The sequence below is a fragment of the Gasterosteus aculeatus genome, chromosome 9 (assembly GCF_964276395.1).
Source record: "Gasterosteus aculeatus chromosome 9, fGasAcu3.hap1.1, whole genome shotgun sequence".
NCBI lineage: Eukaryota > Metazoa > Chordata > Actinopteri > Perciformes > Gasterosteidae > Gasterosteus > Gasterosteus aculeatus.
Genome location: NC_135696.1, coordinates 12,547,022 through 12,561,984, shown reverse-complemented (window position 1 = coordinate 12,561,984; position 14,963 = coordinate 12,547,022). Strand labels below are relative to the sequence as shown.

General features: G+C 46.3%; 1 protein-coding gene across 2 annotated transcripts in view; it reads left to right on the top strand.

Moving 5' to 3' along the window:
• The window catches only part of grk4 (G protein-coupled receptor kinase 4), a 34,929-nt gene that overhangs the window by 8,180 nt on the left and 11,786 nt on the right, over positions 1-14,963 (top strand). For both annotated transcript variants that reach the window (XM_040186218.2, XM_040186219.2), the window contains exons 2-8: positions 2,263-2,358; positions 6,146-6,258; positions 7,222-7,299; positions 8,121-8,221; positions 12,095-12,187; positions 12,672-12,735; positions 13,007-13,147. In XM_040186218.2, coding sequence (XP_040042152.1) covers positions 2,263-2,358; positions 6,146-6,258; positions 7,222-7,299; positions 8,121-8,221; positions 12,095-12,187; positions 12,672-12,735; positions 13,007-13,147 — 686 coding nt within the window. The remainder of the gene's footprint in view (positions 1-2,262; positions 2,359-6,145; positions 6,259-7,221; positions 7,300-8,120; positions 8,222-12,094; positions 12,188-12,671; positions 12,736-13,006; positions 13,148-14,963) is intronic.

The window sequence follows — 14,963 nt, the reverse complement described above, 5'->3', positions numbered from 1 at the left end:
ATGAGCGAAGTCGGTGTTTATGGAGGGCCTCGCTCCCTCGGAGGGGAGAAGCAAAGTTAAATAAATACTTGCTCCATCCTGTCTGCATTAAGGGCCTGCACACATGGCTTTGACGTCAGAGTGACATTAAACAGGGTGCGGTGGGCCAGCCAACTCCGACTCGGCATGTGCACACACACACACACACGCACACACAGACACACACACACGCGCTCCTCCACAGCTTGCTTTTCTTGTGGGAATCGCTGTTCATTTTGTTGTTTTTCCTCAATTTTCGTCTTTTCTCACGCCGGGTTTTAGGTGTCGTTTCTTCCCGTTTTGTCCCATTTGCCTTTTCATTTTTTCACAAGCAATGTCACTGTCAACCTTTTATTGGTACTCCTAATCCCAACACTCAACATTCCCTCCGAAGACGTCTTTTGATGGGGGAAGAAGTTGATCTGTGCCAGTTTTCTACTTTCTGTCGACCTGGTTCCACTGCGATCATCAATCATTGTGTATTTTTAGCTCAAGCGTGCGTGACTGGCTAGTGTCACATCATCATCTCTATCTTTTCTGGGCATTTAAAAAAAAAAAAAAAAACAGTTTCCCTTTCCTGCAACAGAGTGTTTTTCTGTGCGTGTGCGCGCCCTGCAGCCGCAGCAAGGCCTTCAGGATCCGAAACCCGAGACCAGTGGGATCCCATGAAGTCTGTTAGCGAAGCGTCTACATGGAGCTCATCTCCCAACCTTCTTTTGGCCGCGTGTGCGCTTGTGCAACTAAATCACTGCAGCTTGGGTTGCGGATATCTAGCTGTGTCGTACGTTGGCAGTTGTTATTGTTCACTGGGAACGTAGCACGAGTGAGAGAGTAAATCTGCAGTAATGGAGCCGGGGGAGGGGGAGCTGTGGAGTTTGCACCATGGAGTGTGTGTGTGTGTGTGTGTGTGTGTGTGTGTGTTGGAAGGTGTTGTTTTGCAGGTGTTGTACCACAGTGACCCCCGAGGGCGTGTTTGTTTGGAAGCTGGCACATGTTGCTGGCAGACCAGCTGGTGAACTCCTGGGCAGAGGATTTCCCCCTCTGTCATCCTCTTAACCGCCACAGTCTACGTGGTTCACTCGGGATAGTTTGTTTACTCCGTGTTTTCAAAAGAAAACACGGGTACATGTGCGGTAAACTTTCTGTCCTTAAAGGGCCGGCTTGATAATTGCGAGAAACGAGCAGGACGATGCTACATGGGGGAAAAAAAGGGATCCCAGGGTTGTCAACCGTTTTCGCAGGTCGAGAGGTGGTCGACTCGGTAAGCCGCCACTCGCCCAAAATCACTGTGAGCGTGGACAAAGACGCTGACTGGGGGAGGACTCACAGCTGTTAAACTAGCAGCTTAAGGAGGAGCGCGCAGGCCGAGGGCTCAGATGAGCTGATTGGATGGGCTTATAGGCGCATGTGTACAGATGTAAACCCCACGGAGGCCCAATTGTGGTTTTGGGCGAAAAATACGAAAAATAAATAAATGAATATATATATATATATATATAGAGGCAGAGGCCTTGTGTTTGCGCCTTTCAAAAAACTCATCTACTACACCAAATAACGTTTAACGTCCCAATAAAGACTTTTTTGTGTGTAATTGGATTAACAAAGTGTTTTTGTTTATCCATTTATTCAAATTTTTCCCGTTTTGCTGTGTTAGTCAGGCTAAGCTGAAGCTAAAACTTAATCTAGTAGCAAAGAAAGCCGACGATACTCCGTTTGGATCGTGTCTCTCTTGCACACAGACGCACGTTGACCCCACTGCTCGTGAGTAAAGCTGCTTCTTTGCAAACGAAAGCAGCGTTCAATCACACAACTTTTCCTCAAGGGGCAAATACCTCAGTTCAGACACACACACACACACACGGTCTGGTGTTGCAATGAGCACACGGAGTGACCTCAGCCCTTCTGGAGGAGCATGTTGGACCTGAAGGTTCACCGATTCACCAGTTTGTGTATTTGTGTGTGTGTGTGTGTGTGTGTGTGTGTGTGTGTGTGTGTGTGTGTCTTCCCCGTGATCTTTTAAAGCTGTCAACGTTCTGCCCCACGTGCTCCGTCATGATGCACGGAGGCGACTGGCGAGACGAAGCAGCTGCCTCCGCCTCTGGTGGCAGCGAGGCCCGATGTGCTCGTACGCACGCGCAAGCCTCCCGACGACGGCGCCCGCCGGCTAACGGCTTCCGAGTGCGGCGAGGAAACCGTGACTGGATCGATTGGGCTGATTTTGAAACGTCTCTCTGTGTCTCTCAGGTGGAGGAGGGAAGAGGAACGGCCGCAGTAAGAAATGGAAGGAGATGCTAAAACTGCCCCACATCAGCCAGTGTGAGGAGCTGCGCCGCTCAATCGGTAAGAGTGTGTGTGTGTGTGTGTGTGTGTGTGTGTGTGTGTGTGTCGCAGGAAGACGGCGTGCCATGCTGTGTCGTTGGGGTGGGTCTGACTGCTGGAGGAAGTTCAAATTGGACTTCCTTCCTGTTTCTACCCGTCTCCACCCGCGGTTACAGGCATTGGACAGGAAACAGTTTGTGCATTGTGTATACGTGTGTGTGTGTTCTTGTCTGACTCGGGTAAATCGTTTCACACGGCCGTTTCTTAATCTCAAAGTCTCTCTGGACTTCATGTGCTTGTCCCGCTGTCTGCTCACACGCCGTCTCCAAACCTCTTCTCTCCTGCTTCCTTCCTCTTTGCTCCACATCCGGCATTCGCTTGATAGTACAACCAGGATTCTCTTTGTGGTGCTCGACTGCTGAGCTACATTATCCCCCCCCCCTTCAACTCACCCACACTGGTCCTCTGAATGCCACAGCATCAAGTGTGTGTGTGTGTGTGTAGGTGCATGTTTGTGTGTGTATTAGTGCGTCACTGCTATCTCTGCCAGAGATTGCAGTGCTACCCTCCCCCACATACTCTCCCTCCCTCCTTTCGTCTCCATGCCTCCCCCCCCCTCCCGCTATCTGCAGCGCTCTCCCCCCACCCCACCCTTCCACCACTCCAGAGGAACATGATAGAACAGGAGCGGTATGGAGACGAGCGAGTGAAAAGCCGCAACAAAGCGGGAGGAAAGATCTCTTAAGGACGGGAGCGAGGAGAGGAGGGAGGCTGCGTGAGAGAGGGAGAGAGAGGCGATATCGCTCACTCAGTGTTGATTGTGTCCCCCGTTGTTGTTGTCTTCATATCACAAATCCTCACTCGAGGCTCTATTTATTATGAACTTGAATGCGCCCGTCGTCAGCAGGGGTGGATTACCTGCCGGGGAAGAAATAGCAGCTCATAAAAGTCACCAAAGGTGTGAAAAGGAACGGCGCTCGTCATGTCTTGCACAGTTTCCGCCTTTTTCGGGTTATAACTTTGCAGAGGATTCTAACGTGGGCTAAATGTGCCTACGTGTGTGTGTGTGTGTGTGTGTGTGTGCGTGTGCGCAGCTATTGAGGGTGAAATATACGTCACTATTACATAGATAGCTATTGTGTAACATCGCTATCACACCGGCCGCGGGATCAAAATAATCCCTTTTGCCAACTTAAACACACAGACGTGTAGGCATGTGCTATCTCACACACACACACACACACACACACACACACACACACACACACACACACACACACACACACACACACTCTCTCTCTCTCTCGCACACGGCGCTCGTTTTGGGAGACGCTCACGCATAACCCGGCACAGTGCGAGCACAGCAGATAGATGGCGAGCAAAGGACCGATAGCAGCGTCTTTGTTGTGTCTCGATAATGTCAGGCATTTGACCTTAGCCTTGACGAGTGTGCAGTACTTCTAGGGAGCCCAGATTACATTACGTGGGCCGCAGCCACTTTGTCTGCCAGCCTTAGGCCTCCCTCTCTCGCTCTCTCTCTCTCTCCATCCTCTTCTTCCATTTCCCCTTCCGCTCTTTCTCTCTTCTGGCCAAAGCGTTCAGTGCACCTGCGCCTGTTACTTCCCATCTCTGCCGTGTCAACTCAGAAGCGAGCTTCTGCCCATCAATGTCTCGCTCGCTCTGCGCCCGTATTGGGGGGTCAGATGAGCTGTAATTGCAGCTTGCGCCTTTGACAGTGGCCGGTCCGGGCTAGTGTCGAGCTTTACAACTCTTCATTTTCCTGTCATGTTTTCTCCCTCGTCTTGCTTCAACAGTTGTTTTTCTTGAGGACACAGAGAGGACACTGAATATTGGTCCTACGTTCTTACTTTCGGGTGATTTAGAGGCCGGAATCTGTTTGGACAAAGACACACACACACACACACACACACACACACACACACACACACACACACACACACACACACACACGCTCTCACACGCTGACTCAGAAACTGTGGTTTCTTTTCAGGCCTTCAGTGCTTTTATAGTCAACTTCAAAGTCAAGTCACATTTTGTAACCGAATCCTTTTATTTCGCAGGTGAACAATATGTAAACTTCATCAAGTAAGATGAAGGGAGACAGTTCAAAGATATACTTGGGATTTCTTAGTGTTTAAATATCCACACCTCGTCCCTATTGTTGAATAGTCGCCCCCACTGAGGTTAGAAAATGCTACACTATATCATTTTTTTACACTGGGTAGTATTTGTTGCTCTGGCAGAAGTATACAAAGAGAATTTGACTTGTTTAGGAAAACATGGATACCGAAATCATCCACTTGTCCCTGGGTGTAGATTGTTGCCAAGTCCTGGTTCTCTGTTTACTGTTAAAATGTAAATAAAGTGCAACAGCGAACCGCACCGGATACAGAATGCTGAGATGACTCCCTGCTGTATGGATCTGAAGGTGGTTAGTGATGATTTCTAAGTGTGTTCTCTACGTTTACGTGGCCCCAATGGCTCGGAAACCTGGAAATGCTTCGAGGAACGTTGCGACCAGTTGTGTCGTGATTGTGGTGAAAACCACCCTGACAGTCACCCAGCAAAACCAGTTCACCAGAGAGGCGTTGGGACCTCACCAGGAGGCTGGTCGTGAACTAGAGCGCTGGAGTGATGACGGGCAGTGAGGGATGGGGACGATCCCCAGGAGGAAACCTGAAATAAAGAAGCCGTCTGGTTGCTGCTTGTACAACAAACACAAGTCACACGCATCCGCAAGAAAGTCCTTTTTATTGCACATCGCGTTGGAAAAAAAGAGATCATCACGTGTTCACGCCGTTGCTCCCGCCCGTCCAGATGAATCATCCGTCTCCAAACTTCAAACACACCTCGGTGGACTTTTCTCTTTTTGAGGCCCTGGGATATCAAGTATGAGCTCGAGGGGCTTTCCCAGGCCGAGGCTCACAGCTGATAGGGAAACACGCCTAAAGAAGAAATGAAGAGTAACGAAAGATGAAAGGCAACGGCTGAAAGCGATTCCAAAGCAATGCCGTTAAAGATCTCTCAGTGAGATTTTCTGAAAGCGGTTTTGATCTTTTTAAAACACAGCAGCTGCCGAGCGATAACTTGGGTTGTTTTTTTTGTGGTCGCACAAGTGCTGAGTGCGAAGGAGCAGCTGGGTGGACTGGTGATAAGATTATATTTACTGATGGAGGTTGTCCCGTGGCTGTCACCACTCAGAAATGTCCATCCCATGCATTCCTCCTCCTGCTCACAAGTATGCACGTGTACGCCGACGTGTGTGGCCTATTTTCACTTGTATGTTTATCTCGTGTGTGTGTGTGTGTGTGTCCTTACTGTCAACCAGTGATGGAAAACGTCCCGGGTCCTCTTCCTCATTTCGTGCCAGACCAAATATGACTCAAATGGACGCCATTGGTCCTACTAGGCCGAGGCCAGCTGCACAGAAGACACACACACACACACACACACGTAGTGTGTGTTGGATTTTAGCACGTTTTAGCATAAGTAAAAATACTAGTTTGGGGGTTCAGTGTTACTTTCTTTTTGTCTCGCTGTTATGGTATATCTGCATTTTTAAGTTTGGATCAGCCCTTTCTGGCTTTTTAGGAAATGTTGTTGTTTCTTATTGACATTACTGTACAGTACAAAAATAAGCTTCTGAAATATCATCTTAAGCAAAATGGTAGTGATTCTTTTCTGTGTGTTGCCTGCCGGTGGGCGCTTCGGTCTGTATCCGCTGGTATAATGTATCTTTCTAGTGTAATGACACATTCCTCCATCTGTGCCCCCATCCTCTCCTCAGAGAGGGACTACACCAGTTTATGTGAGAAGCAGCCCATCGGTCGGCTGTTATTCCGTCAGTACTGTGACACCAGGCCGGAGCTGAAGCGCTGCATCGAGTTTATGGATACTGTGGTAAGACTTTGACTGTTTCTCTGCTTGTTCTCTGACGACTTGATAGCTTTCTTGTCTCTCTCTCTCTCTCTCTCTGTCGCTGTGTTTTCTCCCACCGCAATCTGTCCTGCAGAGCAGCAAACCGGGTTGGGAAAGTGGGAGCACGGCCCTTTGCCTGCTCCTGGCAGAGGTTCGGGGCGGTGGGTGGGGTTGGAGGGGTTAGTGGGGGGGTGATTAGCGACTCAGACGGGCTGTCAGGCAGCAGCGGCAGCGGCGCCCCTCCTCTTCCTCCTCCACGCACTCTCCATGAGATCAAGCCTACGTCAGAGGAAGGTCCCCTGGGTGAGCAGGCAAACACAGTTCCCGAGCTCGTGTCGTCTAGGCCCCCCTGGAGGTATGTGAGAAGGAAAAACAGGGGAGAATCCTGCTCATTGAATAAGAACCCATTCGTCTTTCTCCAGGCAAGTAGACGGGCAAGTAAGTATGTGACACAACCCCACACTGGACGACCGACTTCAAGAAGAAATGCAACGAGCAAGTGCCGGAGGTGCCATTGATTCCCCCCCCCCCCCCCCCCCCCCCAGGGACCCCATCCTGAGTGGTTTTCAATCAGAACGCACGAGCTGAAGCAGCAGATCTGTGGGCCAGCTCGCTGCCTACGCGTTTAGTGCAATGGAAGCATTCTGCCAGTGAGGCCTGTAACGGGCGGCGCGTGAGGTTGAACACGGTTGCCAGTTTGCCGCCTGGACTCTGGATGAGATGTTGGGTCAGCGGTGCCTCCCCTCCCTTTGTCTGCACTTCTTTTCTGTTTCGATTTTGTCCTGTCTTCCTATTTATTTACCCCTTTACCTTTCTATCGCTGTCTCTCTCCCTTCGCCGTCTCTCTGTGACCTTATTTGGAGAGATATCAGATACAAGGATGGCTAAATGAGCTCTGCTTGCTGTGCCGTTGTGGTTGTTCACACGTCTCTCTTTCTCCGACAGGCCATGTACCAGCTAGCTCCTGACGAGAAGAGGAGGGACTATGGACTGAATGTTTTAGACACATACTTTAATAATGGGGTATGCCGCACAAACGCACACTCACTTTATTGCACAGCTTGTTGATACGGACAAAACGTAATATATACATGATATAAATTAAGTTAAATCTGTCTGTTTATAACTTGGTAGCTTTTAGTATCTCTTCTGTATTTTGTATTTCTTTCATTAATATTTTTATGTGATCATTGCATATATATTCATGAATGAATGACTAAATATTAGCCAACGATGAGTCTGGCGTGATAAGCGGTGGATTGTATCAACTTTGGGCTGAAGCCAAAAGGATGTTTCCGCTTACCATCGGCGGACCACTCTTGCTTTATTGTCACCCCTTGTGTTGTGTTTACGCCTCTATCTTGGTTCTTTTGGCTTTTTGATTACCGTCATTGGTCTTTAATCAAACACGTAATTATTACTTGTTGGAAACATCTACAAATAAAAGGAGGAAACGAGTCTCGTGTAGTTCAAGGAAACGGGTTGAGTATATTTTAGTGTAAATGTGTTACACCCATATCACACGTTCTTGTGGTTTCGTTGTGTTCACAACCACAGGAAGACGTTACATTATCAAGTTGGTCTCTAGTATTGCTTTTTTTTCACCATTCTACATGAAATGGACCGCAGTGATAAACCAGTCAAAGCTTTTCTTAAACCAGACCAAACTGGAGAGAAGTGTCCACAGCCGTGATGTCGCGCCCCACCGTTCAGACCGTGCATGTTCCCATGCAGAAACACTATTAATCTGTTCTTTTTTCTTAGCCTTGATACTTGCAGCTCATTTCATACCACACCCTCTTCTCCCTGCCTCACCCTGGTCTCTCTCCCCTGTCACCCTCAAGTCGGCCGCCCATCTGCCAGACGTACCCCAGGAAATGGTCGCCGGGTGTCGGGAGAAGCTGGAGCAGAGTCCATGTAAGGAGCTCTTCAATGACTGCACCAAGTAAGTCTCTCTCTCTCTCTCTGGCACCTTTTCCTGTTTTGATTGAGTTCAGCCATTAATGTGCAGCAGCAGCAAAACGGCCGCGTTCCTCCAGAAAGTGTGTTTGTATTTGCAATTTGTGTGTGGACGAACCCCGTCAGTAGTGATGATGAGGCAGCTGACACCTGGTGTGCAAAATCACACACACACACACACAGAAATGCACACACAGCGGAGGCGAATGAAAAGAGAAGTGAGCATAGAGGGCGGCGGATGACTTGCATGACAACTACTTCATGTTCCACGAAAACACGCACACAAACACTCGCAGGTGCTTTTGCTTTTTGGTCTGAGAGCCAGGAGAAACAAACTTTGCACGGACTAACGAACATTCAACACATCTCTAAGTAACTTTGTATTCGCTCAGTAACATTTCTCCATCAGACTTGGCTTCTGTGGGCCAGGCGATTAGCTGAGTAATATATTGTAAAATCAACTAACAATTAAGCTGTTGACCCCCAGGAAGGGGTTGGCCAATGGGGATCTAGTTACTAAACTTGGTAACGATCAAAGCAACAATTTGTAGTATATAGCTGCTGCATTATATCTTATTTGACTTGTTATTTTACCTGGTCTTTCTGTGTGGGGGCTGCATGTTGTCCCTGTGTAGTCCCTCCGGGGACTCCGGCTTCCTCCCACAGTCCAAAGACACTGAGGATCAGGTTAATTGGCATCACTAAATTGCCACGTAGGTGTGTGGATGTGTGAATGGTTGTTTGTCTCTGTGATAGCACTGCGATTGGCGGGCGACCCATCCAGGGTGTAAGCCGTCTCTGAAGATAAAAATGTACTTTATGCGTGTTGGTGAGCTTAAGCTATTGCTAGATATTTTTTATTGTAGCTTTTCTCACTGTAATTACAGTGAATCGGTTCCTATCCAGAATACCAGAAAACTTACAAATGAGCTTTTCCTGGAGAAGTTTGCTCCAAAATGCTGCTGGTTGTTTAAACTGGCATAAAGTCACATGTCTTCCAGGTCTTCTGCCTTACCACATATTTTATTTTAGGTCAGGGACCATGAATGAAAAAATCGATTAAAAACATCAAAGCTTAACTTATCCAACCCTCCCTCCTCCCCTCATCAAATCACTTGGCTATAAGAAAACAGACGCATGTTTGTTGAGTCGGGACTGGAGCAGAAAACACCGCTCTCAGCCACACGTACAACTGCTGTGAGCAGCCTCCGATTCACTGGAGCTTCTCCGGGGAATACTGGAATCTGCTCTTAGGAAGGCCGGAGAAATGATGGGAATCCTTCTTGGGGCACTCCGTTGTGCTCTTCTCCTCTGGTACGACTGACAGACCAAAGGTTTTGATTCACAGTTTGGAGGGGGACACTGTGAGAAAGACAGAGGGTCCTAATGGAGCCAAATCCAGACGAAAGGTTTTGATTATTTGAAAAGCTTTGGTCTTGAACATTGAAAAGTACAACAATGTCAAATAAAAACTAGTGGACAAAACATATTTTTGGGTTGTAGGCTGAACCCAGGGCGGAGTGAAGAATGCAAAAGAAAAATGTATTTAAAAAAAAAACTATATAAACCCAAAAATAGAGAAAATCAGAGAGACCCTCGGAGGGTGGTGGGGCTGAGGGGGGGGAGCAAAGAGGAAAAAGTGGGGAAGAGAAATGGAAAGAAAGCGTTTAGCAGAACATCACAGACCCGTGTTTGTGTCCCTGTCTAACTTTGCATGAGCTCACATGTTTTTGAATAGGATTCCTGTCCGAGTTTAGTCATCACTCCTTCCACTATCACTATTTGCGCTCCGTTGTGGAATTTTTTAAAATTTTTATTTGAATGTGATTTGTACTTCCGTGCCGGGGCTTTCTCCCGTTTCTCTCTCGGAGGGACAGCCGGCAGCAAAGCACGGAGCTGCACGTGGAAACGTGACATTTGGCGGAGCAACAAACCCACGAGCAGAAGTGTATCCGCTCTCTCGTGGATTTCCTCCTGCTGCAGTGGAACATACGGAGACATACGCGCGGCCCTTCGGTACACATCTCTGAGTTATGCGATCGCCCCTCTTCACAAAGCCCTTTGTGCGTTTCTTTTTCTTTTCCTCTCCCTTGAAGTAACAAAAGCCATATTGTGGCTGTGTTTATTTCTACCCACATCGGTGTCGGCCTGAGGCCGGACTCCGGGCACTGCTAGGCTCACTTCCTCTCTGGGGTCCCTTCTTTCAGGTTGTCAAGGCACTACAGATGCAAATGATCTGACAGTGTACAGTGCACCAAATGTATGTTTGAGCCGTACAAAAGTCAATTAGGTTGTCCCGGGACGGCTCATGAGCAAAGCAACTGGATCCCCTGAAGACATAATTCAGTTTTTTACTTTTAGAGAGCGGAGTGTGCTCCCCCCGTGTGGAAACTCTCCACTTACCGAATACAGCCACCCAGAACAAGAACAGTAACCACATCCTCCTCCGTGATGAAGTCAGTGAAGAAATATGGTCATGGAAAATCTCCCCTCAGATATGAGTATCCCTCCAACGCCTGGGAGCTCGAGGAGGGGTTGTAATATGTAATAGGGGTTAGGTATGTGTGTTGCAGAAGAGACTTTTAGCGCAGTGGTCAGCAAGAGAGAACAAAACTGTTTGCTTGTTCGGCCACATAGACAGTTTTTTTTTTCTAAATCCTAAGCAAGTGGAAATATGAGTTTTTTGAATATGATGAATGCACCTCTTAAATCAGTCTATTCTAAGTCGCGATGCTACTGCTAATGATTTGGATGATAATGTTATATTTGCCGGGTTACTCAATACTGCTACATAGTGAACTTAATTGTTCATCACTCATAAATGTGAATGTGATCCTCGAACAAATTAACTTTACATAATTATGCTGCATATTTCATGCCAAAAATGAACCCTTTGGTGAAAGTGGTGTGGCATCTTGCACAATAATTGAGTTTAAACCATGATAATGCCAAAGATCACATGACCTTTGTCTTGATATAACAGAAGATTCTGTTGAATACATTTTCTCTACCTTAAGATCCGGGATAAAAAGCCGATGACTCCCATGTGTTTGGGGAAGCGACAATACAATCAAACCGTCAAGAAGGGAACCGTATCTTTCATATAGCACAGTCAATCCGATGTGTGAACACAACATTGATGCAGATGCTTAGTATCTCATAAACCTGCAAAGTGCAATTGCAGCCCTTGTCTGTTTGGTACGCCGGTGTCACAGAGGACACGGTGTTCAAGTCAAACTGCAGTCAAAGCGGTGAAGAAGGACCCTGGCGTGAGAGGCTGGCGGGGTCGCGTCAGCGTGTCATGTTCTCACAACTCTCAGCGGATGCCGCCTGACGTACGGTTCGGCGACGAGGAGGCTGCGGCCTTTCGTCACTGCTTCTTTCACCAAAGAGCTTTTTGTGTCCGTTACATCAACCCTTTAACCTACGGCAGCACTTTCACACAATTGAGTTTGTACTTGTGGAGCGATAACGTCTGAAATATGTGACATAATCGCATATGTTGGGACAGGCTCACTCGCAGGGTCCGGTGTGCCGCTCAACCTCCTGCTCAGTGGAAATTGGTTCCCCTTTTCTTGCTATGATTGAGTGGAATGCCTCTGTTCAAAGGCATTTTTAAATTTTCACGGTGGTTCTACCGGCACAAAGTTTCCCTCTTTCCACTGTTTGAAACGGTTACACAACCAGCGATGCCTGCGCACACACACACACTAACACACAGGTTTAGTTGATAGTCAGATAAAATGTGTGTGTTGTAAAGGTTAGAAGGCCTCTGGGGGGGGGGGGGGGGTGACCTGCACATCTTTATTGCATTGTTATTAAAAAATGCCCCCCCCTCTCTCTCTCTCTCGCTCTACAGAATAGTTCGTGATTATCTGGGTGGAGCTCCATTTTCCTCTTACCAGGAGTCCATGTACTTCTCTCGCTTCCTGCAGTGGAAATGGTTGGAGAGGTGGGTAATCTCTGCAAATTACGCGCTCGGTGAAGCTGACGTTTCTTTCTTTTTACCAATAAAAATTACACCCGGGATCTTGTACAACTTCAATATTCCCCGTGGATGGTTTTACTCCACTTCTTTGTTTGCTCAGGATAGACAAACTTCCAGCACATATTAAAAAGGCTTTTTTTGGCTGGGATCATAATCAAAAAATGATGAATGAATATAAAATGCTAAGACAAATAATAACCTTATATTAATTAGTGTGAAAAGGGTTGGCACTAAAAGAAAGGGGAGGGGGGGGCAGCCAGTCAGTGTTCTGGTGAGAGGAGTAAATAATTGATGATGCTTTGCATAATGGCTGGATTACTGTAGCACGGTGGAGACGACAGTCATTAGGCTGGATTAATAATGTATTGGCCAGACCGCTTATTGTGTGCCGCTGTTATTGTCGCTCTCTTTATTATTCCTCTCTTTTCTCTTCTTTCCGTCTCTGCAGGCAACCAGTAACCAAAAATACCTTCAGACATTACAGAGTACTAGGAAAAGGTGGATTTGGCGAGGTAAGTGAAGTTGCGATAAGTTATGGTATTTTTTGAGATGGATACTGAGGCCACAGTGAGTGGATGGACTTAAGCTCCCTGACACAGCAAGTTTAGTAACGAGATATTAATGATTTAAGTTGCTACATCTCGCCTTTGACACTTAGTTAATGGCACGCTGTTTATGTCTCCACTCCTTTGATGTCTAGAGGGGAAATCTGTGTGTGTGTGTGTGTGTGTGTTTCTCTGTTACGCAATTGTGATCATGTTTCCTCATTTTCTTGTTTTCCAGGTTTGTGCCTGCCAAGTACGTGCCACCGGTAAGATGTACGCCTGTAAAAAGCTGGAAAAGAAACGAGTGAAGAAAAGAAAAGGTGAAGCAATGGCACTAAACGAAAAACGCATTTTAGAAAAAGTTAACAGTAGTTTTGTAGTAAGTACTACCTTTTTCTTATTCAACCTTTACACGGAATTGTACCTGTTTTGTCTGTCTGTTTTGAATGTGCGTGTGTGCGTACATGCGTGTGCAAGTGCTGTTTGTTGTGGCTCCAGGATCCTGCAAATGAAATTGAAGGGTATGTTTGCCAAGTCTGTAGATCAGCTGTTTTAGTTGCTGTGACTCAAGTTCTGTTTGTTCAATGACGTTCACACCAGTTGGACGAGCTTGTGACTCAGTGGAAATAAACGTGATGGAATAAAAGTAAAAGAAAATGTGTGGGGGGGGGGTTGATCAGGGTACTGATTTTATTGACCAGTTGCAGATGACCACAGACGGTTATCAATCATGGGCCCAAAGGTCGATGAGTTCAGCAAACAAATGCAAATTAATTTGTTAACACCTGTTATTTGGCCCGTGCAAACATGCTGAATCATATTTTAATTTGGAGTATCCTGTGAGCGTTTACCTATCTGTGAATGTATTTTACATTTTGACTAAAATCTGTTATGGTGTCAATTGAATTTTTGATATGTTCTTCACACTGTGGTTTTCACATTGATTGTTTCATGTCATACTTTGTGGTGGGCGGGGGGGGACTGATCTCTGCTTAGTGTGACATCCTCACTGTACTCCGCTTGCTTGAACATACTCTGCTGAAAGCTAATTCAAGGTACATTATTAGACTGAATTAGATTAAACTCAAATGTTCAGTGACATGAGCAACATTTAAGGAATAATTCTGAAGAAGCATCAATCTGTTAACACTATTAATAAAAAATCCCAAATTGTTTTCAAAGCATTGCAGGTCCCACCAATGGAAATAATATTTAAAAAAATGCTCTAAATGAAAAAGAAAAGATTAAAATAACAAACTGGGGCCTTTACTACAAAATGTAGTATAAATCATTCATTGTGTTTTCAAAGGCTTTGAATTTTGTGGAATTTTACGTCACAAATTTGAAATGCTTAACAAAACAACAGCATGTAGAGGACAAATAAATACATGTGATCACTGCAGCAGTACCAGCAGCCCTCCGGCTCTTAATGGCGGCATCGCTCTTGGCGGATTTTTATAAATTGAGCCTAGTCATGAATAAGCCGCGCTTTTTTGGGTGGCGCCGTAATGCCGAGCCTGAACGCCTTTTTGAGTGAGAGTCGCCTTCAGCTTCTCATTTGTTCTTGTACCAAACGGCAAAAGTACATTATAAATTCTACCAACGTGTGAGATGATAAATTATAGGAAAGGTTTGAGACCTTAAAAAGAGATTGCAGTAATGTCTATGATTCAGGACAGGAAACAACCATGACGTTAAAGTTATGTTCGTTTCTGAGGTGGCAGTGCCTGAAATAAGATTGACTTAGCTACTTTCTGCTATAAAATATCAGTTAGTTGGAATAGAAATAATAATCCAAAATATCAACCATCTTAATTCTTTTTATCTCATACATGTGCTGCAGTCGATGTATTCATGCTGTTTTTTATCAACACTCACTATTTTTTAAAGATGTTAACGCCTGAATTTGAACCATGCTTGACATCAGGAGAAAATGAGTAACGTGTGCTTCTTTCCATTCTGAGCGACTGTGCGCACAGAGCTCCCCAGGTGCTCCGCCAGCACAAGAAAACTTTGCGCCGGCTCTTTTTGTTTCTCTTTTTAAAAAAGAAGAAAATTCCATGAAGTTCTCGTTTAACATTCTGGTAACATGACGAGGAACGTGTGCCGTGTGCATGCGTTCCTATGGTCAATCACGATGTTCTACTGTTTAATTGTACAAAACAGATGTTACGCAGAAGTACAGTAAGCAGACT